The 27,791-nt window shown below is 43.6% G+C and overlaps 1 protein-coding gene across 2 annotated transcripts in view; it reads right to left on the bottom strand.

Annotated features, from left to right (window-relative positions):
* LOC147012212 (uncharacterized) overlaps positions 1 to 27,315 on the bottom strand; it is a 36,840-nt gene extending 9,525 nt beyond the window's left edge. The window contains exons 1-4 of one of the 2 annotated variants that reach the window (XM_085856050.1): positions 25,328 to 27,315; positions 25,021 to 25,092; positions 24,773 to 24,891; positions 8,514 to 8,626 (exon numbers count right to left, since the gene is read on the bottom strand). In XM_085856050.1, the coding sequence (XP_085712176.1) occupies positions 8,514 to 8,626; positions 24,773 to 24,891; positions 25,021 to 25,092; positions 25,328 to 25,352 (329 nt within the window). In that variant the 5' untranslated portion in view covers positions 25,353 to 27,315. The remainder of the gene's footprint in view (positions 1 to 8,513; positions 8,627 to 24,772; positions 24,892 to 25,020; positions 25,093 to 25,327) is intronic. The other variant, XM_085856049.1, reaches the window with a different exon arrangement.
* Positions 27,316 to 27,791: the final 476 nt, after the last annotated feature.

Below are 27,791 nucleotides of genomic sequence, written 5' to 3'. Positions count from 1 at the left end.
ACAACACACAACAAGGGGGGCAGGAAACAAGAGGGGTGGGAGAGGGAAGGACAAAACAGTGGGGAACAGACACATTAGGAGATCTGTGGACGGGAGAGGGATGGAGTGGGGAACAAGATGGTGGGGAATACAAGATGGACATTACAAGAACATTCAGGAAGAAAAGCAGGGAATTTGAAGGAGGTGGGTTTGGGGTGGATTAACGGGGGTAGAAAAGATTGTGGTTTTGGATGGGAGAAGATAAGAGGTGGTGGAGAACAGTTGTTTTGAAGGCCGAGAGGGAAGAATGGGATTGAAGAGAGTATGGGAGTTTATTCCAAAGGCGGGAGAAAAAGAGGAATGAAAGAGTGAAGGTGAGCAGTGATTCGTGATTTTGGTAGTTTTACCAGAAGGGGGTTGCTGGCGGACCTTGAGTGCCCTACGGAAATATTGGGGGGGGGTCATGTCGTTGACAGAGCAAGGGGCGGGGGGAGGAGGCGATAGCAGAGAGGAGATGGTGGAAGACAGAAAGAGCACTGACCTGCCTGCAGTGAGAGAGTGAGAGGTCCAAAGACTCAGCCTCATTGTGGGAGATACCAATGATCCGAAAAGCCTTGATTTCCACAGCGTGAAGCCGAGAAAGGTGAGAGGCAGGAGCACCAGCCCAGAGGCGAGAACAGTACTCCATCAGGCTGTGGACAAAAGCTTTGTACGTGGTCAGGAGCTCAGGTGGGCCGAGAAAGGACTTTACACAATGGAGGATTCCCAGTTGGTGACTGGCTTTGGAGGCCAGGTTGGAAATGTGGCTTTCCCAAGAAAGATCCTGGCAGATAGTTAGACACAGAAGCTTGAATGAAAGGACTTCTTCCAGAGGATTGTTGAGAAAGTAGATTGGGGGGGGGGGGATTCCAGATGGTCGTTTCGGAGAGACATCATGAGAGTGTGAGATTTTTCAGGATTGAAAGACATGTTCCACTTGTTGGACAAATTTGTGATTTTATCCAGATATGTAGAGAGCGAAGAAGCTGCTGCTTGCCGGTCTGAGGGATGGCAGATGGTACGGCAGAGGGTGCAGTCCTGTAATGAAAATTTCGTCTCAATCTGAATTTAGAACAATTTTTTTTTGAAATTGTTTTATACCCTTCCCCAGATCTATGCCTCCTCACAATTCTATCTCGGAGTTCTACTGACAGTTCCCTGGACTTCATGGTCGAGTTTCTGCTCTGACATGCACTGTCAACTGTGGGACCTTATATAGAAAGGTGTGTTTCTTTCTAATTCATGACCAATCAATGGAATTCACCACAGGTGGACTCCAATCAAGTTGTAGAGAGATCTCAAGGATGGTCACAGAAAAATGGATGCACCTGAGCTCAATTTGGAGTGTCTTAGCAAAGGGGTTGAATACTTATTAATGCCAGACATTTCACCTTTTGATTTGCAATTAATTTGTAAAGAGTTCTAAAAAAAATTAAAAAATCCACTTTGACATTAAAGGGTATTTTGTGTAGATCGGTGACAAAAAAATTCCATCTAACCAATTTAAAATTCAAACAGCAACACAACAAAGTGTGAAAGTCAAGGGATGCGAATACTTTCTGAAGGCACAGACATTTGTTCTCCTGCATAGGTACTGACAGTGCCACACCCCATAATCCAGTGAATGCATTACTCTGCAGGCCTGACCCAGAGGTCTAGCAACCTCTGGCACAGAACTTATGGAGATATAAACAGCATTGCAAAGGTAAGTGAATCTCTCTGTGACCTCAACATCCTCACCACAAACAGGAACAGACAAGATTACAGTATCCAATATGTCTTTGAAAGCCTGAATCTTAGTTTTGACCCAAGATCCGTAAACCCAGTGTCTCCAACTCCTCATTCAGTGTCTGGCAGGCCCCCATCAGGATATCCAGAGTCTCCGCAAAGATAACTGCATCAACTGCAAAATCAAGGTCAGTGACTGACATTCCTAAACGATGCTCTGCAGCAATGTATGGATGCCAGTACACACTCCTTACGAACTCCAGTAAAAACTGGAAATAAGTCAGAGATGAAATCTCCACACCTCACAGCACTCTCAGTACCAGAGTATAGTTCAGAAATCAGATTGATCAACTTTGGTGGCACCCCACCAAGACCGAAAATCCTCCAGAGGGCATCCTGATTCAACGAATCATATGCTTTACTGACATAAACCTAGGCTGTGAGCAGACCCTGCTGAAACTCTCATCTGCTTTCAGTGAGGAACCAAAGACCAAGGATACGGTCAGTCATTGACCTTTTTGGTGTAAAGCCTGACTGCTATGTGTGCTGATGCTCAAACAGATGGTGGTGAACCCTATGAATAATTATCCAAGCAAAGACGTTGGCTGGTACTGAGAGCAGTGTCACCAGTCAGTAGTTGTTGCAGTCCTGGCAATCACCCTTCTCTTTCCCGATAGGCACAACAAGGCCCCTCTTCCAGTCAGTTGGGATGATGCCTGTGCTCCAAACAGAGCACAGAATTGCATGTGAGGACACAAGTGCAGCATTTCCACCAGCCTTGAGAAGTTCAGCATTGATGCCACATATCCCTGGAGCTTTACCCCCTTTTAACTTGTTCACCGCAGCCTGTGTTTCCAGAAACAAAGTGGTTCACAGTTGATTGGAGGGTCAACAATATGGATAGGAACATTCCTCACATCCAACTCAAGAGCTGGTGGGTCAGCCTGGTACAGCCACTCAAAGTAACCAGCCCGGCCGGCTTTCACTTCAGACTCCTCTCAAGAGCTCACCACCCTCTGCTCAAACTTAAGCAAACTGATGGACAGGCTTGGAGGAACGCAATGCACAAATTCCTCTGTAAGCAGGGTGATAATCACTTGACCACAGGTGATGCTCTACCCCTTCACAGATTCCTCGCACATAGGCCTCCTTGCCTGCCTTCAGTGAACGTACAGTTTTATGCCTCAACTCCCTTAACAGCACAGTTCTGCCATGAAGCCTGGCCCTGCAACTCTGGTCAATGGTATCCAGTGTCCCTTTGGAGACAATGTTCCTCTTCGTCTGGTGGTGGGTTCCAAAACAACCACCAGCAACATCAACGATGGTAGTCTTGGAGGCACTCCACAACTTTTCAAGATCCCCTGAAACACCAAGACCCCCCGATCCCCACTCAACTTGTTCACAAACTCCTCAGCTACTCTCTCATTCTTGAGCTTACCAAGATCCAGCCTCGGCTGGGATGGTACCATTCTCCTGGATTTGAGATGCAACTTCAGAGTTGCTACAACAAGCCTGTGGCACTCTGGTAGATCCTGCAATCCTGGAGCATCCTCCATCGACCATGAGTACATGGTCAATCTACTTTGCTTTGCCACAACACCAGTTCCACCCCCATGGGGACCAACTCATGCCTCATAACCATCCTTATCAGTGCCAGTCGATGCATTGAAATCCCCTAAGACGAGAAGAGTATCTTGCATAGAAAGTTTCCTTCACAATGAGATCACTCCCCTCAGTTGGAGCATATACAGAGACCAGGAAAATGATACCCAGAGAGTGACGAATCCTCAAGTCTCATTATATGCTCATTGACCGGTATTACGTCAATTATCAGCTTCTTGGATTGAAAGACATATTCCAAGTGTTTGACCATCTTGTTCATCAAAGGATCAGCAAAGACTCTGTCTTACATGTCAAGAGATTTAAAGCTAAATTTGGAATATTTTGAGTCAATTTATTGTCCACATTAAAATACAAATACTGTATAACAAATATACAAGCCGGTAGGAGGACATGGGTAGTCGAACAAGTCGAATTTAGTCGTTTTTCAGCCGTTACTAGCCAACAAAAGCGTCCATAGCAACGGTTCTTTCTCACACATAACTAAGACATACCATGAACCTACCATACCAGTTTCATGTATATCTGACTCATCGTCTCTGAGATATAACGAACTTCGTTTTATTTATTGTTTTCGACCAGGGTTCATTCAAAGTCTATCTTCTCCGACAGTTTTCATAGGACCCGGCTGGAAATTTTTGACAATATGGCTGAATGTACTGCCCACAGTCGCTCGTGGCCCGATTTTTGATTCTCAAAAAAATTAATTTTTGAGATTTTTTTGACAATTTCAAAGGTCCGTTGCTAGGCAACGGATGGGTCCATAGCAACGGTTCTCATTTGCACACAACTAGGTCATGGTATGAACCTACCAACCAAGTTTCATCGAAATCGCCATTGTATTAACTGAAATCGCCATTTTAAATACTGATAAGGGTAGAACAAATCTCTTTTTTTTTCGACTAGATAGACTACCCAACAAACAAGCCGGTAGGCGGATATGGGTAGTCGCCGACCCAACAGACAGACAAAAATTTCAAAGTCTCGTTGCTAGGCAACGGTGGTGTCCATAGCAACAGTTCTCATTTACACACAACTAGGTCATGGTATGAACCTACCAACCAAGTTTCATCGAAATCGCCATTGTATTAACTGAAATCGCCATTTTAAATACTGATAATAAGGGTAGAACAAGTCAAAAAAAAAATTTGGCAATTTTTTTTTTTCTGACGAGATCGATTACCCAACAAATATATCGACGGAAATACTGATAATAAGGGTAGATAGATCGACTACCCAACAATTATTACCCTCACTGAAGGAGAGAGTATTGCATTTGTGTCCGTTTGTTTGTTTGTTTATTTGTCTGCATTGAACTTTAGTTTTTCTCCACAACCGCTTTTTGGATTGAGACAAAATTGTCACCATCGGAGCGACGACTCATGCAGAATATTTTATTGATTATCATGACGTCATAGGTTATGTGGTGTGGCAACCATGTTGGAAAAACGGAAAAATTTTGGACCTCTATCTCTGAAACCGCCCAAGGAACAAATTGAAACTTGGCACATGGCAAGTACTCCTCATGGGTCATAAGTGTGATTTTTTTTTATTACATCATGCTGCTTTTGCTCTCCCAACAATGGATGGAGGTCCTCAATGCCAGACATGAAATCCGAGCCGTATCCCTGGAAATATCACGTGCTTTTGACACGGTCTGGCACCCTGCCCTGCTCAAACTCTCTTCCCATGGTATCCAAGGCCATCTCCACTCATGGTTCGCAGACTTCCTCTCCTGTCGAAGTAAACGTGTGGCCCTAAATGGAGTTCTTTCATCTCCTCTTCCTGTCCAGGCTGGAGTTCCTCAAGGCAGCATTCTGGGCCCTGTTCTTTTTCTGGTATTCATCAATGATCTCTCTCTGGAAAATCCTCCATATCTCTTTGCTGATGACTCCACCCTCTGCCGTACCATCGGTCATCCCTCGGACCGGCAAGCAGCAGCTTCTTCGCTCACTGCAGATCTGGGTAAAATCACAAACTGGTCCAACACGTGGAACATTTCTTTCAATCCGGACAAATCTCACACCCTCACTATGTCTCTCCGAAAGGACCGTTTAGAACCCCCCCCCCCCCATCCACTTTCTCAACAATCCTCTGGAAGAAGTCCTTTCTTTCAAGCTTCTGGGTCTCACTATCCGCCATGATATTTCCTGGGAAAGCCACATTTCAAACCTGGCCTCTAAAGCCAGTCGCCGACTGGGAATCCTCCGTTGTGCAAAGTCCTTCCTCGGCCCACCTGAGCTCCTGACCACTTACAAAGCTTTCGTCCACAGCCTGATGGAGTACTGCTCTCCCCTCTGGGGTGGTGCTCCTACCTCCCACCTTTCTCGGCTTCACGCTGTGGAAACCAAGGCGTTTTGGATCATTGGCATCTCCCGCAATGATGCTGAGTCTTTGGGCCTCTCACTCTCTCACCACAGGCTGGTCGGTGGTCTTTCTGTCTTCTACCGTCTCCTCTCCAGCCTCGCCCCACCCTGCTCTCTCTGCGATTTGTCCCCACCACATTTCCGCAGGGTGCTCAAGGTCAGCCAACAACCCCCTTCTGGTAAAACTACCAAAATCATGAATCACTGCTCACCTTCACTCTTTCATTCCTCTTTTTCCCCTCCTTTGGAATAAACTCCCTTACTCTGTTCAATCCCACTCTTCTCTCCAGGCCTTCAAAACAGCTGTTCACCACCACCTTTTATCATCCCCAATCCAAATCCTGGATCTTTTCTACCCCTGATAATCCACCCAAACCCACCTCCTTCAAATTCCCTGCTTTCCTTCCTGAAAGTCCCTGTAATGTCCATCTTGTATTCCCCCATGTTCCCCGTCCCATACCTCTCCCTTCCACAGATCTAATGTCTCTGTTCGTCACCGTTTTGTCCTTCCCACTCCCGCCCCTCGGCTCTTGTCTCATGCCCCCCCCCCCCTTGCTGTGCGTTGTGTGTTAGCTCTCACACAAGCCTCGATTAGGTATACAAAAAAATGCCTTCGTTATGACGTCATAATTGCATATGTATAACGCTACATCTGATCAGTATGAAAATGTTTGAGGGTCATCTCGGGATAAAATGGTCCACACAAATAAATTGATGTCATCAGTCACGTGATTCGGCAGCCACATTCCTTAAATAAATTCCATTCCTCCCGGAGGGAGGGAGCGGGATATTGTTTTGTCTGTTTGTTTGTTTGTCTGTCTGTTAGCAACTTTACGGCAAAACGGCTTTAGCAAACACTCTCAAATTTAATCCACAGGTGGGCAATGAACCTTGGACGACCCCATTAACTTTTGGGTCCAATTGGATCAAAGGTCAAGGTCAAGGTCACGAAAAGATCAAAATCGTTTTTCGCTCATAACTTCATCAAAAATGATCTGATTTACTTCAAACTAAGCTTATAGTGAACCTTATTCTATTTGTCACTTATGATTCTACCCATTCCTATAGTGAAAAATGCATATTTGTGAAGATCGGTAGGGTCTGAAGACTTTATGCCTTAAATGGGTGGGATTTGTTGTGCCTGGAACCACTTGTTAAGTCTGTCTCTGGAGTATGCTCCCCTTCCATCTCTTCAAATGGCAGCACAGCTGACTCCACTTGTGAGAAGACCGAATGCCTCAATTCTGTGATTGCTTACAAATCTTGTCTCCAACCCCTCACTTTCGGTGCCCATCATTCCCTGTCATACCAAACTGCTCCTGGACTGTCTTTTCACCTGAGAATGTGGAGACAGTTCTTTCAACCCTCTACTCTGACTCTGCTACTGGACCAGAGGGCATCAGCTCACTGTCCTAAAAACTTGCTCTGCTGGTCTTACACATCCCCTCTCTGCCCTTTTCACCCTGTCATTTGTGCTAGATCACCTTCCATCTACTTTGAAATCTGCCAACATCACTACACTACATCAAAAAGGTGCAACAACTGATTCCCTCAACTACAGACCTGTCAGCTTACTTCTAATCATCAGTAAGGTCATGGAATCCATCATCACAATTAATATGAGAACCTTCATTTTCTCCAACAACCTTATCTCAGATCACCTATTTGGATTCAGACCAGGTCACTCTACAATGTACATGCTGCTTCTACTTACCCAACAATGGATGAAGGCCCTCATTGTCAGACATGAGTTCAGGGCCATCTCTCTGGACATATCTCGAGCTTTCGATACAGTCTGACATGATGCCTTACTCTACAAACTCTCTACCTATGGCAATCAAGGCCAATTTCACACATGGCTAACTGACGAACGGACTTCCTCTACTATCATACCCAACATGTGGCTCTCAATGGCATCCTTTCATTTCCTCTCCCTGTGAAGGCTGAATTGCCCCAAGGCAGTGTTCTGGGCTCAGTCCTATTCCTGATCTTCATTCATGATCTCTCTGACTCTCTGGAAAATCCTCTTTATTTGTTGCTTCTGATTCCTCCACCCTCTTGGCTTGATGCCATGAAAAGCAAGTCCTTCAATATCATTGGAATCTCCTGCGATGAAGCTGAGTCAATAAAATAATCACCGCCATTGCAGATAGGTTGGTCTCTCTGTCTTCTACTGCCTCCTTCCTGGTCTTGCACCCTCTGCTCTTTCCATCCTCCCCCCCCTCCAGGTTTCTGCATGGCTTACATGGTCGACCTTCAACCCTCTTCAGGTAAAACTACCGAAATCCAGGATTTCACTCATTTGTTCCTCTTTTTTTCTCACTTTCACTCATTTGTTACTCTTTTTCCCAACTATGGAATAAACTTCCAAATGCTCTTCAATCTCATTCTTCCCTCCTCGTCTTCAAGACATCCTCCCGGCCTTCACCACCTTATCAGATCATCCCCAATACAAAACGATGATCTTCTCTACCCTCGTCAACCCCACTCAATCCCTCCTAATTTTCCAGTTTTTCTTCCTTGAAGTTTCCTTCTCCATGCATGTGTGTTTTGCATCCTGTTTTTGTCTGTTACTTCCTGATCCATTCAGTGTACTAGAGGTCTTCCATGAGCCTCGACAATGTATACAAAACAAAACATACAAAGAATATGGAATCACTACAGACAGAAAAGCCAGTTTAATTCCCCTCTGGAGATATTTGGTACTTTGTAATGCAAAATGTTCATTTATATGAGCAATTGAGTTTTGCTACAACTCTAATGATAAATGTCTTTCATTACCTGGTCATGCTTTCATTCCCTGTACTATGAGCTGGTTGTATAAAGACTTGGAAGTTGAAATAATGAGCTTTCACTGTTACAGAATGCAGGATGAATTCTTTTTGTAGATCCACCTGAAATGATTTTACATTCTGATTAGTATGGTTTGCAATTAAAATTGCACTTAAGTCCTGCACATTGAGATCCCAAAGAATTTTTAAAAAAACAATACATTGATTGAAAACTTTTAAGTGAAACTCAGAATGACATATATGCTCTGTACTGGTTAATAATATTGTTAAGACCTGTCGAATGGAATACATTTTTACATTAATTTGAACTATATTTTACAAAGCATATCATGTGACATGACAAAACATGTGATGTTTATAATGCTGTTACAAAAAAGAAAATTTTAAGAAAAAAATTTATGACTATATCCATGCGCACATATGCCAATTGTACCTCCTGGCTGTAATGGTGAGCATCAGCTGCAGATTATGTCTCACTGTAAAATCGAATAATCCATAAAGAACAAAAGCCTGTCTGTCACTCAGAAGATTGTTCACACTAATGCAAACCAAGAAACCAAAAGGCAAGTGCAATCAGGTGGAGATATAAATCAAAATGTGTGGAGTGTGATGAGCACTCCCACCCGCTCTCCAAAGGACTCAAGTCCTGATGCTCACCATTACAGCCAGGAGGTACTGTTGGCATTGAAACGATGACTGTGATTATCATTTGTTGGATATTTATATGGTATGCTGGCTTGGTGATAATTTGGGGTGACATGCTGTTGAAGTCATGGGGACCCACTTCTATGGAAGAAGGGGTCCACCATCCAATTGTATGACTATGCATTCTGGCCTATTGGGGTTAGCATGTGTGTGTTTGACCATGTGCTTCAGCTTTTGGGTTGAGGGCATGTATATGCTAATGGGATAGTCTTGTTAGACTGTGTATTTTGGCTGTGGGGTTAAGGTGCATGTCCCAAGTTGTTTAAATGTTTGGTTTTTCTTTTTGTTTTTTTTTTCCTACCTTTTTTTAAACAAAAAACGGCACCTTCAAAAGAGGCAAAGAAGACTGAAATCCAGATAGGTGGCTATGTTTAATATACAGTATAACTGATGGTGACCATAAAATCTCTGTCTTTTGACATGAGTGGCTGGGCTGAAGCCTCTGGATTGGAGGAAATGCTTTGGTGTGGGAATTTTGTCTGTTGGAGATTAGGTAGGAGTGCTTTGCCATGACGCGCGCACACACACACGTACCACCCGTCACTTCACTGTTTCGGAAAGGGGTAGAGCAGGGAGGGAGAGAGGGAGAGAGGGAGAGAGGGGGAGAGGGAGGGAGAGGGGGGAGAGGGGGGGAGAGGGGGAGAGGGGGGAGAGGGGGGAGAGGGGGGCGAGGGGGTAGAGGGGGGTAGAGCGGGAGAGGGGGAGAGAGGGAGATATATATATATATATATATATATGACTGAGGTTGATGGGGAAGGCAGCATTAGGGAAGGAGAAGGAAAGGCAGCATGAGGGGAGGGAAAGGACAGGCAGCATGACAGGAAGAGGAGAGACAGCATGATGGGAGGGAAAGGGAAGGCAGTGTGAGGGGAGGGAAAGGAGAAGCAGCGTGACAGGAGGAGAAGGAAAGGCAGCATGATGGGAGGGAAAGGAGAGGCAGCATGAGGGGAAGGGAAGGCAGCATGATAGGAGGGGTAGGGAAGGAAGCATGAGGGGAGGGGAAGGGAAGGCAGCATAAGGGTAGGGGAAAGCAACGCATCATGAGGGGAGGGGAAGGGAAGGCAGCATGAGTGGATTGGAAGGGAAGGCAGCATAAGGGGAAGGGAAGGCAGCATGAGTGGATTGGAAGGGAAGGCAGCATGAGGGGAAGGGAAGGAAGCATGATAGGAGGGGTAGGAAGGCAGCATGAGGGGAGGGGAAGGCAGCATGAGGGGAGGGGAAGGGAAGGCAGCATGAGGGGAGGGGAAGGGAAGACAGTGTCCTGGGCTGTTACCGGGGAAAAAATGCTTTCAATTGTAAATTGTGAAAGTGAACTTGTTGCTGTTGCAGACCTTGGTTTCTTTGAATCCACATTCTCAACTGTCACTAATGGGTATGCTCTCTGGTGTTTGGTTTGCAAATATTTTAGCATATTGGACATATTATTGTGATGAGCAATGTCTATTGAACAAAGTGACCATTAAACTTTTGGACTGTCTTCTTTAACCTTCCTGAAATAATTCCAAACTGCTGTTCTGGACTTTTTGAATGACATGTTGTCAAAACTTTGTCAGTCAATATTTTGCCTACCTCTCCATCAGCAAAGCAATACCGGCCAACTCAAAATGCCGTGATATTCATTTAAAAGGAACACGTCCTTGGGGTGTGTTTAGTTTGCAAGTGACTTACTTTTGCTGCTATATTGCAAAAATTGCTGCCCCAGGGATGTGTTTCTTTTCAATTAATACATTACCAGGCCATGTGTAATCAGAACATTGCTCAAACAAAATGCTTCTTTCCATGCAGTCGGAATTACTCGGAATCGACGTCGATTCCTGTTCACGACTCAATTCCTTTCGATTCCATGGTTAGAAATGAGTGCTTTGGAATCAATTCCACCCACCACTCTTAAGCACTCTTGCAAGCACTACAACCAAACAGTTGATAAGGAATGGCGGGCTTGGTCATGTGAAACACCATCCGGAGACGACTGGAGTATCAAACAATGTACGAATTTGATAAATGAAAACTTTTTTTAGCAGTCTGAACTGCTGCTAACTTCAATTCCACAGTTTAAAATTTGAAATTTGGTTCAGGTTAATAGATTCTCAAGGTTACCGCATTTAAAGTGCAATGCTTATAAACATCCAGAGAGTTTTTATGGGAATAGAGGGGGGAGGGGGTTTGGGAGGGGGTAAGAGTGAGGTGAGGGGAAGGCAGACATGCAGTGGAGTATTAATTACGATTCATACTGTCTCATCTAAATAATTCTGCAGAGAATAACAGTGGAGATGGAAACAAAATAATGTCTGAAATACATTTTTGACTGGTCATTCTATAAACACTGTCTGGACCCGTTTGGAGAGAAGTACCGCCCAGACACGTCTGGAGACAAACTCCTGTCCAAACATAAACAACACCCTGACACATCCGGAGACAAACACTGCCCAGGGACAAACACGAACACATCCAGACACAAACATCACCCGGACATAAACACTGCCTGGACACATCCGGAGACAAACACCACCCAGATATAAATACCGCTCGGATACAAACACCATCTAGACACGTCTGGAAGCAAACACTGTCCGGACATAATCTCCGCCAGGACACGTCCAGAGACAGAGAGAGCGAGATGTGTGGGAGGATCCTGCACTGCATTAGGAGGGGGGCGGAGCGAGGATGGGACAGACAGAGACAGACCGAGACCGAGACCGAGACCGAGACCGAGACCGAGACCGAGACCGAGACCGAGACCGAGAGAGAGAGAGAGAGAGAGAGAGAGAGAGAGAGAGAGAGAGAGAGAGAGAGAGAGAGAGAAGTTAGCAGAGAAAATGTTATGCTTTATGAACAACACACACACACACACACACACACACACACACACACACACACACACACACACACACACACACACACACACACACACACACACACACACACACACACACACACACACACACGTGCTTGGCTGATATCGGAAATTTTTTGGGAATCGGCAGATTGGAGTCAGTGTGATTATCGACTTCAGCATGTCCTGTATACAACCCCAACAACCCCAAAACCTTGAGTAGCTTTCACCCTTGTTTTGGGGGAATTTCAGTGAACAAATTTTGAAAACAATGCTGCAATATCGACAATTTAAGATGTGCATAAACATTAATCTGCATAAATATGCGTGTGACGGGTGTAAAAAAATTTGGCTCGGTAATTTAGAAAACATGTTCATATGGCAAAATGCTTGGAAAGCAGGTGTTGTCAAATATATTTTGCTTTGAAACTTACAAAAAGAAACCATATAACATTTCTGAAGCACACCCGGTTCATGTGAAATAACCAAATGCTTTCGAAACAGTCCTGAAGCCAAATGAAAATGTGATTGCTTGTACGCTGCTGAGGTTATAAGTTAAAACCTTCACCAATCATCATCATAAGATACGAGATGAAACTTTGCCAACATGGTGCTTGTAATCAAGCATGTAGGCATGTACCCACACACGTCCCTTTACAGATCCAAGTCTACCCGTATGTACATCTACCTTGTAGCAACTACCAACTGTCCATCCCGATCAGGACATGAATTGTACCGCTATCGACTGCAGAGTGCTCAGCAAGTGGCTTAAGCAATCAAGCAAGCACTCCAATTAAATGGTTGAAAAGGAACGGCTGGCTTGGCAAGCGAAAGCAAGCTTATTGGTAATGGCAAAAAAACTAAACTATGCCAATTTCTTAACATTTTCTGATTTCACTCCAGATTTAAAGTTATTTAGTCCATGTGATCCAATTCTCCAAACTCAAATCTTATTTCTATTATATACTTGAATTAGTCTGTGAGAGTAGATCATGGAAAATCGCATCATATAATGCATGAAATCGCTCCAAGCTCCTAATTTGAAAACTATAGCACTTACAAAAGCGATGTATGCAGCGATTCATAGATATGAAGGTCAGGCATTTGACGATATCAGCGAGGAAAGTGAAAAAATACATTTTGAGCATATTATCGTTAATAATCTGTTGTGGCCTGTTCCAACTCAAGGCATTGCTGAGCAGGCTGAACAAAATGGTGAATTAAGACCCCAGAAAGGTAACCGGAGGGTGCCCTTAAGACCCCATCAAGAACAAGGTGTCCAAGCATGCATCTCATAAAGGATATAATTAAATAAGGCTGTTAATTATCTTCAAAAGGGGTGTTTTAATGAATCCAAACACCCAATTTTCACTCATGCATTCCCTTGGAGTTCCCTTAATATGCATGCAAAGTTTCAGGCTGCTAGGTTTCCCGGTTTTGGAGTTATGGATGACACACACACACACACACACACACACACACACACACACACACACACACACACACACACACACACACACACACACACACACACACACACACACACACACACAGACTGACTGACACTCACAAATTTTATTATTGATAAGATATATATTTATATATAGATACACTAGTGGGGTTTGCTTACACATTGTGTATGCATATGAACTGTGTTTCCCCATCGTCTTGGGTTGCTCACCTGCATTTGATCTTTCATTTCTTTATTTTCATTTTTTTTACATTTTTGTATTTGAATGTTGTACGATGATTCTGCGATTTTTACCAGTGTATCAGCTTCGATGTCCAACACAAAATTACCACTCTTCCCCATTGTCTCGTGTCGTTCACCTGAATTTTTTTTTTTAAGTTTTAAAATTTATTTTCATCTATTTATATTTTCATTTATGAATGTTGTACGACAATTCTGTGATCTTTTCTGGTGTACTGGCTTCGATTTCCATTAGCACAAAACATTTCAGCTTTCTACTTCACCTGGACGGTCCTGATCTTTAACATCAGTCAGTCACTCAATTAGTGGTTAGAAAGAGCTTTATATTGTAATGTTTGTGTGGTAGATGGAGGAATTTCAGAGGAAAGTTAGAATTGTATAGTGTAGCATTGTCCGTGGATATGTAGGAAACATCTCAATGCAGGTTAAGTAGGGAAATTGAGGTTTCGTTACTTGTCACCACGGCGGGCGGGGGGGGGGGGGGGTGGTGCTGTGTTAAATTAGGTAGGGTTTAAGGACAAGTTCTCCTAGTATGTGATATCCCCTGTGACCTTTTCCTATATTTTTTGCATTTCAAGACCGACAATAAAAAGGGATCACGTCCTTAAAACAATGACAACTGGGGTGCATGTCAAAGCAGGCAGAAAGCCCGCCACCAGGGGTGACGGCTGGCGAAACCATGCCCCGGGAGTGGATGATTAACAGGATAAGTGCCAGAATAAAGTCAGAGAGCCGGTGGAAGGAAAGTGAGGTTCAGAGTGGGAGAACAGAGGACACAGTTGTGGGAGGACACGATCAAGTAAGGGGGTCTCGCTGGCTGGCAACATCTGGACACGACAAAATACAGCAACACAATTTTCATGTCACGCTGTGAATTTGCCCACATGATGAAGCAAGACGCGAGTCATTGACTGTTGAGCTGTGAGGCTTCCCTCGAAGTCTCGTGTTGTGCCATTCTGGGCGAGCGATCCTGGCATTCTGCAGAGGAGCGGCGTCAACCACTCCAATCGTGAGGAGGAACTTTCATTACAGCTTGTGTGCTCTCTTGACGAAGGGACCGTCCACATAAATGACCTCCCTTATGCTTACCACAACGAGAGTGGCTTGGTGCCATTTTGGGCGCGATTTCCCGCCACGCAGGACAACGTGGCTCAACCCCAAAGCTCAAAAAAGATCACTTCTGGACCTGAAGATAAGTGCCAGAATAAAGTCAAGATTTTTATTTTGCTTAATCTCTCCCCCTTGTCCGTTTTTGTGTCTGAGTGCGGAGGCGCCTCAAATAGGAATTTAGATTTAGTTTACCTCACGTATTGATTTATTGCCATGATAACGGTTTGATTTTCTGTTTATTAAATCATTATTTATTTAATTTGCTGGTGTCCATGTATCTGTTGTGGGTTCAAGATAAATCCCCTTGCACTGTGCTTCCATCTGCTCTGTCCTTGTAGCTGTTCTTTCCCGTGAGCACGCACCATAATATCTGAGAATCTCGGCTGTAAGCCTCCAAGGGAAATCGTTTGGCCATCCATCCAGGTAAGGGCTAAACCTATTGAACACGACAATATATTAGATACCGGCAAATACGACCCGTCGCTTCGCTGACGGTAATACTAAAAGGGGGAGGGAGAAAAAGAGGAAGGAAGAGGGAGAGCGGGGTGGGGGAGAGAGAGCGGGGAGAGGGAGCAAAGAGGGGTGGGGGAAGGGAAAACAGTGCGAGGTGAGAGGAAGGGAAGGCAGACGTGTGGTGGAATATTAATTATGATTCATACTGTCTCATCAAAATGATTCTGCAGAGTATAACAATGAAGATGGAAACAAATAATGTCTGAAATCCATTTTCTACCAGTCATACTCTAAACACGGCCCAGAGACAAACTCCTATCAAGACAATTGCGGATACAATCTCCTGTCCAGACATAAATACCACCCGGATGCGTCTAGAACCAAGCTGTCTGGAGATGAACACCGCCCGGATGCGTTCGGAGATGAACACCGCCCGGAAGCGTCCAAAGACGAACACTGCTCAGACGGATCCGGAGACAAACACCACCCAGAGGCATCCGGAGACAAACACTGCCTTGATGCACCCAGAGGCAAGCACCACCCATACCCTCCGGAGACAAGCATCGCCTGGATACGTCCGGAATCAAACACCACCCAGACACATCCAGAGACAAACACCGTCAAACATAACCACTGTCCGGATATGGAGAGAGAGAGAGAGAGAGAGAGAGAGAGAGAGAGAGAGACAGAGAGAGAGAGAGAGAGAGAGAGAGAGAGAGAGAGAGAGAGAGAGAGAGAGAGAGAGAGAGAGAGAGAGAGAGAGAGAGACCCACTCACTCACTCAAGGTGATGAAGCATGGACCACTCGCTCAGGGCGATGGAGCACGAACCACTCACTCAGGGTGATGGAACACGAAGCACTCCCTCAGGGTGACGGAGCATAAACCACTCACTCAGGGTGATGGAGCACGAACCACTCACTCAGGGTGATGGAGCACGAACCACTCACTCGGGGAGACGGAGCACAAACCACTAGATAAGGGTGATGGAGCACGAAGCACTCGCTCACGGTGACAGAGCATGAGCCACTCTATTACGGTGAACGAGCATGTACCGCTCGCTCAAGGTGATGGAGCACAAACCACTCCCTCAGGGTGATGGAGCACAAACCACTCACTTAGGGTGATGGAGCACGGACCACCCTCCCAGGGTGATGGAGCATGAACCACTCGCTCAGGGTGACGGAGCAACACCACTTGATCATGGTAATGGAGCACGAACCATTCATTCAGTGTGACGGAGCACGGACCACTCACACAAGGTGACAGAGCACGAACCACTCGTACAGGGTGACGGAGCACGAACTACTCGCTCTGAATGATGTGGCACGGCTAAAGGGTCTGCAGAGAGAGAACGATTCGCTCAGAATGACGTAGCGTGGTACTGCTATCGACAATGGGCACTCGGCAAGTGGCTTAATTACTCATGCAAGCTCTCCAATTAAATGGTTGATTAGGAACGGTTGGCCAGGCTGTCACTCCATACCATAAAGGACCCTTTGACTTTAAATCCCGTCTTCACCACATACACAGCAGTTAATGAAATTAAATTAATAAATGGAATAAAATGACCATCCACAAAAGAGTCGCAGCTTAACGCAGAACAATCCTGGACATATCGCAGAGTTCAATCGCCTGTGAAATAAAAATTGAAGAAAATCTGCCATTTTGCATGCTCGTCTGTGCACGTGTCACGTGGTGCATCGGTTCAGGGTCCACGCAAATGTTATAACTTTATTTTAAAGCGTCAGTTTTTTCCAGATTTGCTTTGTCTTTCTGCAGAGCACCTCAAGAAACCTCCCAAAATATAGACACAGATCTGGCAGACGCTATGGAAAGGCAGTACTTCTGGGGGACAGGGCGTGAGGTGTTAAATCATAAATGTTAAATCATGTTAAATCAGTGAATGCATTAAATCATACAGCTCAATGAAGCTGGTTCTGTGAAATACACATTGCAGAAAATCTGCCATTTTGCCTACTCGTCTGTGCTCGTGTCATGTGCTGCATCGGTTCGGGTCATGCGCAAACGTTATAACTTTTTTTAATGTCCGTTTTTTACCAGATTTGCTTCGATTCCCTGTAGAGCACCTCACGAAACTTCCAAAAATATAGACACAGATTTGGCACATGCTATGGATAGGCAGTCCCTCTGGGGGACATAACAGGGCATGAGGTCTTGCAGTGAATGGATGAAATCATACACCTCAATGAAGCTGGTTAATTTTGGTATGTTCCTAAATTTTTTGTTCACTCAATATAATTCTACAAACAGTAGAAAAAGACAAGTTTGATGCTTTGGAAATGTCACATTTTCTTGTGTATGCATGGTGGAGGGAACATAGCCTTGCTTGCTTAAAGTAAATAGGTATATCGGCTTAGTTATGACTTGTTATTTCTTTATATTAACAGATTTCACAACAGATTTTGACACTTATTTAGTCTGGACGATATCTGATCCGCAAAAGGAAAATCATATTTCGATGACATCCTTTAATTAGTTCCGTGAGAGTACATCGCGGAAAATAGTATCATATAATGCATGAAATCGCTCCAAATTCCTAATTTGAAAACTTATATTACTTCAAAAAGCGATGTATACAACGATTCGGAGCTATGATGAACAGGCATTCGATATGAGTGAAGAAAGTGAAAAAAACAAGCTCGAATGAGCGAAGATCCTCGTCCTCTTAATGATGACGTCATAAAAACGAATACGACATCATTGTGATGTATCAGGTTTGCGATAAATTATCTGTGCTAATGCCCGGCTTGATTCCCGCAAACAAAATTCAAATAGCTTGCCTAGTTTTGGAGATAATGGTATAGGCGATTTCCATTAGCGGCGATATTATGATGTCAACTTTTTTTCTAGGAAGAATTTCCAAAATCGGAGATGGTTACTGCCTGCGCGTGGGCTTTCTGCATATACATGGCAAGTTTCACGAAGATCCGATGAAAACTCTGGGTTGTGAAACAAAAAATAGGAATGACGCCATAAAAATTGATATGACGTCATAGTGATGTATCATATGTGCGGTAATTCATCTCTCCTAATGCCCTGTTTGATTCCCGCAAACAGAATATTAAAAAGCTTGCCAAGTTTCGAAGATAATTTTTTAGGCGATTTCCATTAGCGGAGATATTTTGACGTCATAACTTTTTTCTTGGAGGAATTTTCAAAATCGGAGATGGTTACTGTCTGCGCGGGGTATTTTTACATATATATGCCAAGTTTCAGGAAGTTTCGATGAAAACTGTAGGCTGTGAAACAAACTAGTTTTGGAGATAATGGTGGAGGCGATTTCCATTAGCGGCGATATGACGTAAACTTTTTTTCTTGGAAGAATTTCCAAAATCGGAGATGGTTACTGCCTGCGCGTGGGCTTTCTGCATATACGTGGCAAGTTTCACGAAGATCCGATGAAAACTTTGGGTTGTGAAACAAAAAATGTCAAAAAATAGGAATGACATCATAAAATTGATGTGACGTCATAGTGATACATCATATGTGCGGTAATTCATCTCTGCTAATGCCCCGTTCGATTCCCGCAAACTGAATTCAAAAAGCTTGCCGAGTTTGATATCATTTTTTAGGCGATTTCCATTAGCGGTGATATTTTGACGTCATAACTTTTTTCGAGGAGGAATTTTCAAAATCGGAGATGGTTACTGTCTGCTGAGGGTATTTTTACATATACGTGCCAAGTTTCAGGAAGTTTCGATAAAAACTGTAGGCTATGAAACAAAAAAAGTCCACAAGAACAAGAACATGAGTAAGACTTGGAGATCCTCCACGAGGATCTAAAAAAGTCCACAAGAAGATGAAGAACAACAACGTGAGTAAGACTTGGAGATCCTCCACGAGGATCTAAATACAATTTTTCACTCCAAAACATGCTCGCCATCAATTTAGGTTTGGGTGGAGCTCCCTTCTCCCCCCCCCTCCCCCGTAGGATTCAGGTCCACTCCTGGCACCAAATGTGATGGGACCACTGTTTGGTAAGTTCTAAGAACTCACGTGTCGGGCACAAGCAGGTCAGGATTCGGACCCCTTCCATGGAATTTGGAAAACCCAATTTGTGGCTTTCAAACAGTGAAATCCCTCTCGAAGCACAAGTAATTTATCCCAGTGAGTGTTAATTTACCTGACAGAGTGGGCTTATGGCCCAAGCAGTTTCCTATTATGCTAAGAGGAATCCTCATCAGTTCCAAGCGACTGACACGTTCATTTAAAAGCAATGTGGTTTTATTACACAGAGGTAAGCAGTTGAGGCTTCACAAACAAGGCATCACAGGTAAGGAGAGAGATGTAGGAAGCAATAAATAACCCTCTGATTGACATAGGTATACAGACATGAGAAGCAAAAACAATTATAATTAGAGTGACCGCATTATCTATCTCTATGCCTTGATCTCACTAATTCAGAACATTGGATGGTGAGATGGATGACACACACTGTAATGTCAGTCATGACATTTGTCAGTAGTCAAGATTTACAACACCATTAATGTTCTGAGCAGATGTTCTGGGTGGACCTTGGAGCGAAGGTTCTGGACGCAGCTCAGAACGAATGCAGATGCATTCTGGGAAGCCAAAAGCTTAGGCTCTCTGCGAAGCTTACAGCTGATGCAAGCTTATTTCACTCTGTGACGCTTACATCGTGTTTTGGAGCTTATACTGCGTTGCGAGGTTCATATCGAGCCACAAGGCCATCGGTGTTACCAGGCCCATTCTACGTTCTATGTACATACAAGCACTACTCGTTAAGAAGGCTTAAAGTGGTCAGTATATCTGTCTATGTAGCTCACTGTAAGACTTCATGTAGCAAAAAAGATTGGAATGCATTTTGTACACGTTTACATATAAACGCATTGCACGTCACGTACATTCGTGCCATTTACATTACGTATTTCGACGTCATTTGAAGTGTTTCCTGTTTATTTGATTTAAAGTGGAACTGTAATACATTTCTGAAGTATTGTTGTCACAAAACAACATTATTCCTTTCCAGTTTCATGGAGCTCTTTAGAGCTTTTTGGAGCTTTCACGGAGCTTTTTTTTTGCCTTTTGGGAGCTCTTCGGAGCTTTCAAGGAGCTCTTCGGAGCTTTTGGGGGAATTAATAAACGGACAAAGGCTTCTGTATGAACACTACTCCATGTGTCTATATCTGCTTTTGACATCCACAAATCTGCAATACGATGATTACGAAACCCCAAACGGCAGATAAGCGCTTGCTGTGGCTTGCTTGCTGCTGTTATACATACAGTTCCAAGTCTTGTAATGGGGTGATTCGGGGTCACTGCCACAAGTCGCTTGACAATCAGCACTGCCTCACCATTGCTTTCCAAGTAGGTGAAGCCTGATGTGCCCAGTGTTGCTCTGGTATAGAGGATTGTTGGCAGGTAACCATCACAGTAGAAAAAGGAGGAGACAAATGACAGAACAATTCAAACAGGATCAGCAGGCAGCATCTCTCTTTATATCCTCCCCCAAACTTGACGTGCTCATGCACCACTTTCATTGATTGGCCCTTACCCAGGAAGAGATGTTCCGACTCCTAATTCAGCACCTCGATGGCCCCCAAAAGGATATGCAGAGTCTCTGCAAAGATGATTGCATCATCTGAGAAATCAAGGACAGAGATCTTGACATCCTCCCCAGAATCCAGTCCATACAAGCGCTGAAAAGTGTGGGGGCCATTACACATCCCTGACAAACTCCAGTAACAACTGGAAATAAGTCGAAGATGGTATCACCACATCTCGAAGCACTCTCAGCACCAGAGTGTAGTTCAGACATCAGATTGATCAGTTTTGATGGCACCCACGAATATGAAGAATCTTCCAGAGAGCATCCTGATTCACTGAATCAAACATTTTGCAGAGATAAACAATGGCTGCAAGCAGCCCCTGCCAAAACTCTCGCCTGCATTTGGTGAGGACCCGAAGGGCAAGGATACGGTCAATCGTTGACCTCTTTGGTGTAAAGACTGACTGCTCTGGGTGCTGGTGCTCAAGAAGATAGTGGTGAACCATATAAAGAACCTGGCGATCACTCTTTCCTTTCCAGAGAGGGAGAAGAAGGTGCTTCCTCCAGTTCTTCCTTCTTCCAAATGACACCTAAGGAGTGATGAATCCTTCGTCTCATAATATGCTCATTGACCAGTGTTACCTCAATTATCATTGGAATCAGCTTATAGGACACAGCTACAGCAACTCCTTTGGCCTGGTAACCATCAGAGCGACCAGACCAATAGTAGGTGTAACCACACATCATTATCTCGCCACTATCCGGTCTCTGAACATCAGAGAGTGCTGCAATACTGATGTTCAAATGCTTGAGCTCAGAAGACAACAGAGATAGGTGATCATCCTCTCTTGGTGATATAGGGCATTCCAGGCACCCACTCAAAGGGACCGCTTCAGGTTAACCCATGGAGACCGCCGTCTGGTGGATGACACCTCAGGACCAGCCAGACACACACTACTGCAATCTGACCCTGGAAGGTTACCCCATGGTTTTCCTCCTATCATCAGAGTGGGGGTTCCGAAGGCTTTGCCCCAATCCCATCATCCAGTGTGCTGCCTGCAGAGGGCAGCTGCACAGGAGGTACTCCCACGGAGTGCATTCTCAATTTTCTTTGCGTTTTTGTGTTTTGCGGAGTGAAGGGTTTTACGGTATTACGGTGCAAATCCTGCCACCAATGTCCTAAAAAAAAAGTAACAACTGCAGGAGGACATGAGCAGACACAGTTGGGCACTAGATTTGGATGGCCATTGGCTCACAAGGAGCTCCTCTGCCCTTTGACAGGTTTTGTTTTTAATCCTGCTGGGTGTCCATATCGTGCACACTCCTCACCAGGAAACCTGGTGAGGGAGACAGTTTAGTCGCCGACAACCCAACCATGAAACAGGTTAGTACAGGTTTACATGGGTCCTGTAGAAAGTCACAAATTTCATCTGGCCTTCCTGACATTAATCCAGCTCCACATCTGAAATGAGATCCTCCTCCATCTATCTATCTATTACTAAAACACTCATCTTGTATGTATGTATGCATGTTCCCAGAATACAGCCAAAACAGTACACGATAGCGCAAAGATTTTAGGGCTACCTCACAATTCTCCTGCGGTGTGCAGTATCAAGTTTTGTTCAAATCGGGCAACAAAAAAAAATTATTAAAAAATCAATTCCCGATTCAGTCAAGTACGCTTCGGGAGAATTTGATCAATGCAAACAACCTCAGCGGTATAGTTCGCTGGAGCTATCTTTTTTTTTTTTAATGATTTTTTTATTAACCGCTGTCACAACGGGAACCCAACGGGTTCATGGGTCGTCTAGTATATTACTAAAACTCTCATATTGTATGTATGTATGCATGTATGTTCCAAAAATACAGCCAAAACGGTACACGATAGCGCAAAAAATTTTAGGGCCACCTTACTCACCATTCGACTGTGGTGTGCAGTATCAAGTTTCCTTCAAACCGGGCAACAAAAAAATTAAAAACAAGATTTAAAAAATCAATTCCCGATTCAGTAAAGTACTCTTCAGGAGAATTTGATCAATGCAAACAACCTCAGTGGTATAGTTCGCTGGAGCTGTGTTTTTTTCTTGAAATGATTTATTTTAAATTCTCAAACATTTAGTAAAGACAAAGAATGATTTATTTTTAAGCATAAAATATACATCGCTTCGGAAGTATTTGATCAATGCAAACAACCTCAGCGGTATAGTTCGCTGGAGCTATCTTTTTTTTTGGTAAATGATTTTTTTACCAACCACTGTCACAACAGGAACCCAACGGGTTCACGGGTTGTCTAATATTCAATTAAATATTGCTTATTAAGCTTGTGGTACTTGCAGTAATTGAACTTAAACAGCTTGGTTATAACAATCACCATTATCAACTGGAACGGCACTTGGTGGTGTGCATACCTCCACTCGGCTGAATAGTTTTCGTTGTATAGCCCACTGAGAGGCCGAATCTGCATCCGAATCATTAAACAAAATGTAATCAGCTTTTTCTTGTGACTTGCCCTCTCGTCCACTCAGTTTTGTTATAATCCATCCGCAATTTTTTGAGATATCACACAACATATCTTTTTTTGCCCAATCTCTCAATGGTGAAGAATCACTTTAAAATTAAAAAAAAATTTTGTGTCCAGATCTGCAACCGAATCCTCACGAAATTGAATCTGTTGGTCCTTGTCACACATCCAACCTGTCCACCAAGTTTTGTCAGAATCCGTCCATAACTTTTTCAGATGTGGTGCTATGTATCGTTTTTGGACCAATCTCTCAATGGTGAAGAATCACTTTAAAAACTTCTCGGATCCAGATCCGAATCTTCACCAAAATATAATCAATTCCACCTCGTCACACACTCAACCTGCCCACCAAGTTTCATCTGAATACGTCCATAACTCTTTGAGATATCCTGCTAAAAGACAAACAAACAGCAGACAAATAGGGATGAAAAACATCTTCGGTGATGGAGGTAATAAGTTGTTCCTTAACTCAGTGCTGAAAGTATTATCATTTTTAAGTGCCTGTAATCATAGAACACACACAAAAAAAAAATAAAGAGATGGACATTTGAAGGTCTGTTCTTTTCCTTCGCTCTTGACATCCCTTCCGCAAGGATAGCTAACATTAAGGGTCGATCAGAAATTGTGTGGCCTCGCATAGAAGCTGAACAAAAAAAGCTTTTTTATTCAGCTCAGAATATTGAATCTAGTCCTCTAGTTCCGTCAAGTCGTGTCTGACTTTTGGTGATATTCATGATCAGATTTCTCCAAACATCCTTATCCTGCACTGCTTTCCGTAGCTCTTGCCGAGACAGCTTGATTGGAGCCTTTACCCCATCCATCCAGTGCCTGTAAGATCTGCTTCTTCCTCTTGTTCGCACAACCATACGCAGCATGATTGATTTCTCCAAACTTTCGTTTTCTGCATGCATAATGTGTCCAAAGTATTATAGTTTCTGTTTCAGCACGAGTGGTTCAAATGTACCGTACATGTTGGTCTAATTGCTTCTTGCACTGATGTGTTTGTTCTTCTTGCAGTTCATTGAATTTTAACTGGAACACCACATTTCAAAACTGTCAATCTTCTATCAAGATTTAAATGTTCTGTTAAAACTACAACGAAAAATCCAGTTATATCATGCAATGTGAGAAGAAGACTAATAACACCAATACCAGTTTCATTAACGTGATCCATTAACGAGATCATCTATCTCCCAACATACCGATTACCTCTCGTTAATGGTAGAGTTAGATGATATTCTCTCTCGAAAATGCATATTTCTTTCTATTGAAATGCTGCTACGGTCGTTGTAGAGTAGAGTTAGATGAAATGGAAATTAGCACAATTCAGCCATTATGGGAGGGATAAATCGAGAACTGTTCATGAACCCGTGGTGTTTTTACCTTCCACCAATAATTGAGTACATAAAGAGTGATGCATTTTGTTGGATTTAAAACTGTTGTCAATGTAGTCTTGTTTTGTAGTGTGCAATTCACAACCGCATTCTCTGCCACATTCTGCCCTGCAACGGTAGATCCACCAACAAAACGTTCTCATTTTTAATGTTCAAGTTTCCATGGAAGATTTCTACATTTCAATGGTATTCTTTGTTTTCAACAACAAAACTTCCGTAGACATGAAGAATACTTACGAATTGGTGCAAGACCGTTTCCCTGGAAAAAGGCAATCGTCAGCACTAGCCCAAAGATCTGCATCTGTATCACTGCAACACAAAATAATAATAATAATAATAATAATGTAAAATGACCACATAACACACACATACTGTCCTCCTCTACCTATATGACAATTGTGAATATCACTGCTGGTGCATACCTGTTTTATGAGTATTTTGATTTAGTAAACTATTACAATCGCATATCAGACAAATATGTTGACGAAATGATAGTTATAATGAAAAGCAAAGACACCGAGAATGGTTTGGTTGATCAACGTACGTGAAAAGGACATTTTTCTTTCCATAGAAATTGATCACCTCAAGTGTCCAGCAGATCAAAAAGACTTGACGGACCACCTGGATCTTGTTCTTTATAACTTTATGTGATGCTACTCTGGTGTTTACCGTCATAGAGTTTGAATTACATGCTGAAAGGGTGAACGTAATTTAACACCTTTCACACATACTGTTTACATGTCATGCCATATGGAGTGATTATAAACTAAAATAATAATACAGGTACTTTGTATATGCCTGGTGTTGGCTTAATTGTTAGGGTGGTGGGCTTGGGATCCAAGGATCCTGACTTCAAATCCCACTTGGCTGTTGAATTCATACCAGGTGGGGTTGACTCTGCCTGTCATCTTTCTGCAGTTGGCAAAATGAGTGCCAGCTTGCTGGTATCCTGTGTTGGAGTGGTGACCCATCCAGGATTGTGCCCAATAGCCAAGGAGACTGCTTTGGCAACACCAACGCTCTGCACAGAGTATGGTCCCAATGGATGGATGTACTTTGTATGGGTTCCAAGTAGATTTTCAAGCTCCACTTCCCACTCCTCCCCCCTTTCCCCATTTTTGTGTGCAGGAAACAAAAATCTGTGTATTAGAGCAATTAGCTACCATACCAATGTCCTGAATTGTCGTGGGTTTGATGGCCAAGGTTAAACCCGTGACCCAATTTGTGGTGACAGGTAGTTAACACCACCAGCTCTGGACGGCTGAACTTCTCCCTTGGTGGCCGACAGCTGAAACTGAGAAATTAATGCATACGCGTGGGAAAAGGGTGCAATGATGGAGGGACGGAGACACGGGGAAGCACAGCACAGGACGGCAACGCGTGGGAAAAGGGTGCAATGGTGGAGGGATGGAGGCACGGGGAAGCACATCACAAGACGGCACAAGAGGGGTTTATACTCGAACCCCACTACAAATACTAGAATACAGTTACTTAAAATGAACACATTTAATGAAAATAGACAAATATTTACAAAGGACAATAATCAAAAGGTAATGATAATAACGTGAAGTAAATAAAAGTCGAAGTCGAGGTGCCTCTCCACACGGACTTAAATACTGACAAAGGGAAACAAAATAAAAAGAAAATCCCTCCTTCACTCATGTACGTAGGTTGGTCCAGAGCTGGTCTTTATGGAACTTGGAATTGAGGTGCTTCTATTTGCATGTCAAGACACATGCAAAATGGTGCCAAGTCACTTCTCTCATAGCGTGACAAACGTATGCCAGGCAATACGTGAACGGTACTCAACACTGAGGCTCAGAGACCCAGTGCAGATGCTTCGTGCGCCGATCATCCTCATCGACCTGCTATTTGACATAAACAATGCTCGGGGTCCATTCCTCACAACCCAAACATGAGCCAAAGGCCAGTGTCTTGCTTCACTATGTGAGCCAAATCGCCTCAACATGAATACAAGAATCGTGCCGTCCTCTTCATGCATCAAAAAAAAACCTGCCGTAAAGCCCTGTTCTTACAGGCCATCTCCTAACTATGTTCTTTCTCAACCACGTGCATTCCTTCCCTCAACTCAACTCTGCCTCGTGCGTGCACTCAGTCTGAACTCCACTCTCTTACTGATATCATCCTGGACCACTGTTTTCTCCTCCGGGGAGTGGCTTGCTCACACGAAACCTGGTAAGGCGGGGCCACTTGGCTAGCTTCTGATGCCACACCCATCAATCATCAGCCTCGGGGGCATGACTTTGCCCGCCATCACTCTTGGAGGCATGGCTTCTGCCTGCTCGGCACGTTTGCTTGATTCTTATCATGGTTTGGGTTATAAAAGCATAGGGAAAAGTCACGGGGCCAATTACATACTGGGGGAACTTATTCTTAATCCCTAGCGAATTAACACTACTCCCTAGCTACCCCGTGTGGTGACACGTAACACTTAAGCGCACAGTTTCCCTACTTAACTACATTGAGATGATGCCTCCTACACGTCCACAGACGAAGCAACTCTATTCAATCATAAATTCCCTTTTAAATCCCTCCAACTACCCCCACAACCATAACACAGACCCCCTCCCCTCTCCAGAACCTCAGCTCATGCAAGGTTCAATGCAGGTGTTACCATTCCAGCCTTACATTTATTATTTTTTTAAATAAATTTTTTCCCCATGATCCTGAAATCAAAAAAAAAGTATTACGCTTTATTTAAAGCATATATGAAAGGTCATGCATAGAAAAAAAACTTCTAACAAAGTTATAGCAAAACAAAAAAAAATTATGTCCCCAAGGAAACAGAAAACATTAACACATTGTAGGAATAAGCTTTCCCTCGATCCTGAATGGAAAATAAACAAAACACACATGTATGAACATGCATTACCCTTTAATTTGAAGCACTTATGAAAGGTCTTGCATAAAAAGTTTTTATAACAAAGTTATAGGAGAACAAAAATCAGGCCATATCAATATGACACTTCTGCATTCGAGGGGGTATT

This window comes from Eptatretus burgeri, chromosome 15 (genome assembly GCF_056783735.1).
Source record: "Eptatretus burgeri isolate ZD-2024b chromosome 15, Ebu_testis_v1, whole genome shotgun sequence".
In the NCBI taxonomy this organism is placed as follows: domain Eukaryota; kingdom Metazoa; phylum Chordata; class Myxini; order Myxiniformes; family Myxinidae; genus Eptatretus; species Eptatretus burgeri.
The sequence above is the reverse complement of the archived record's forward strand: the minus strand, read 5'-3'. Positions and strand labels throughout refer to the sequence as shown.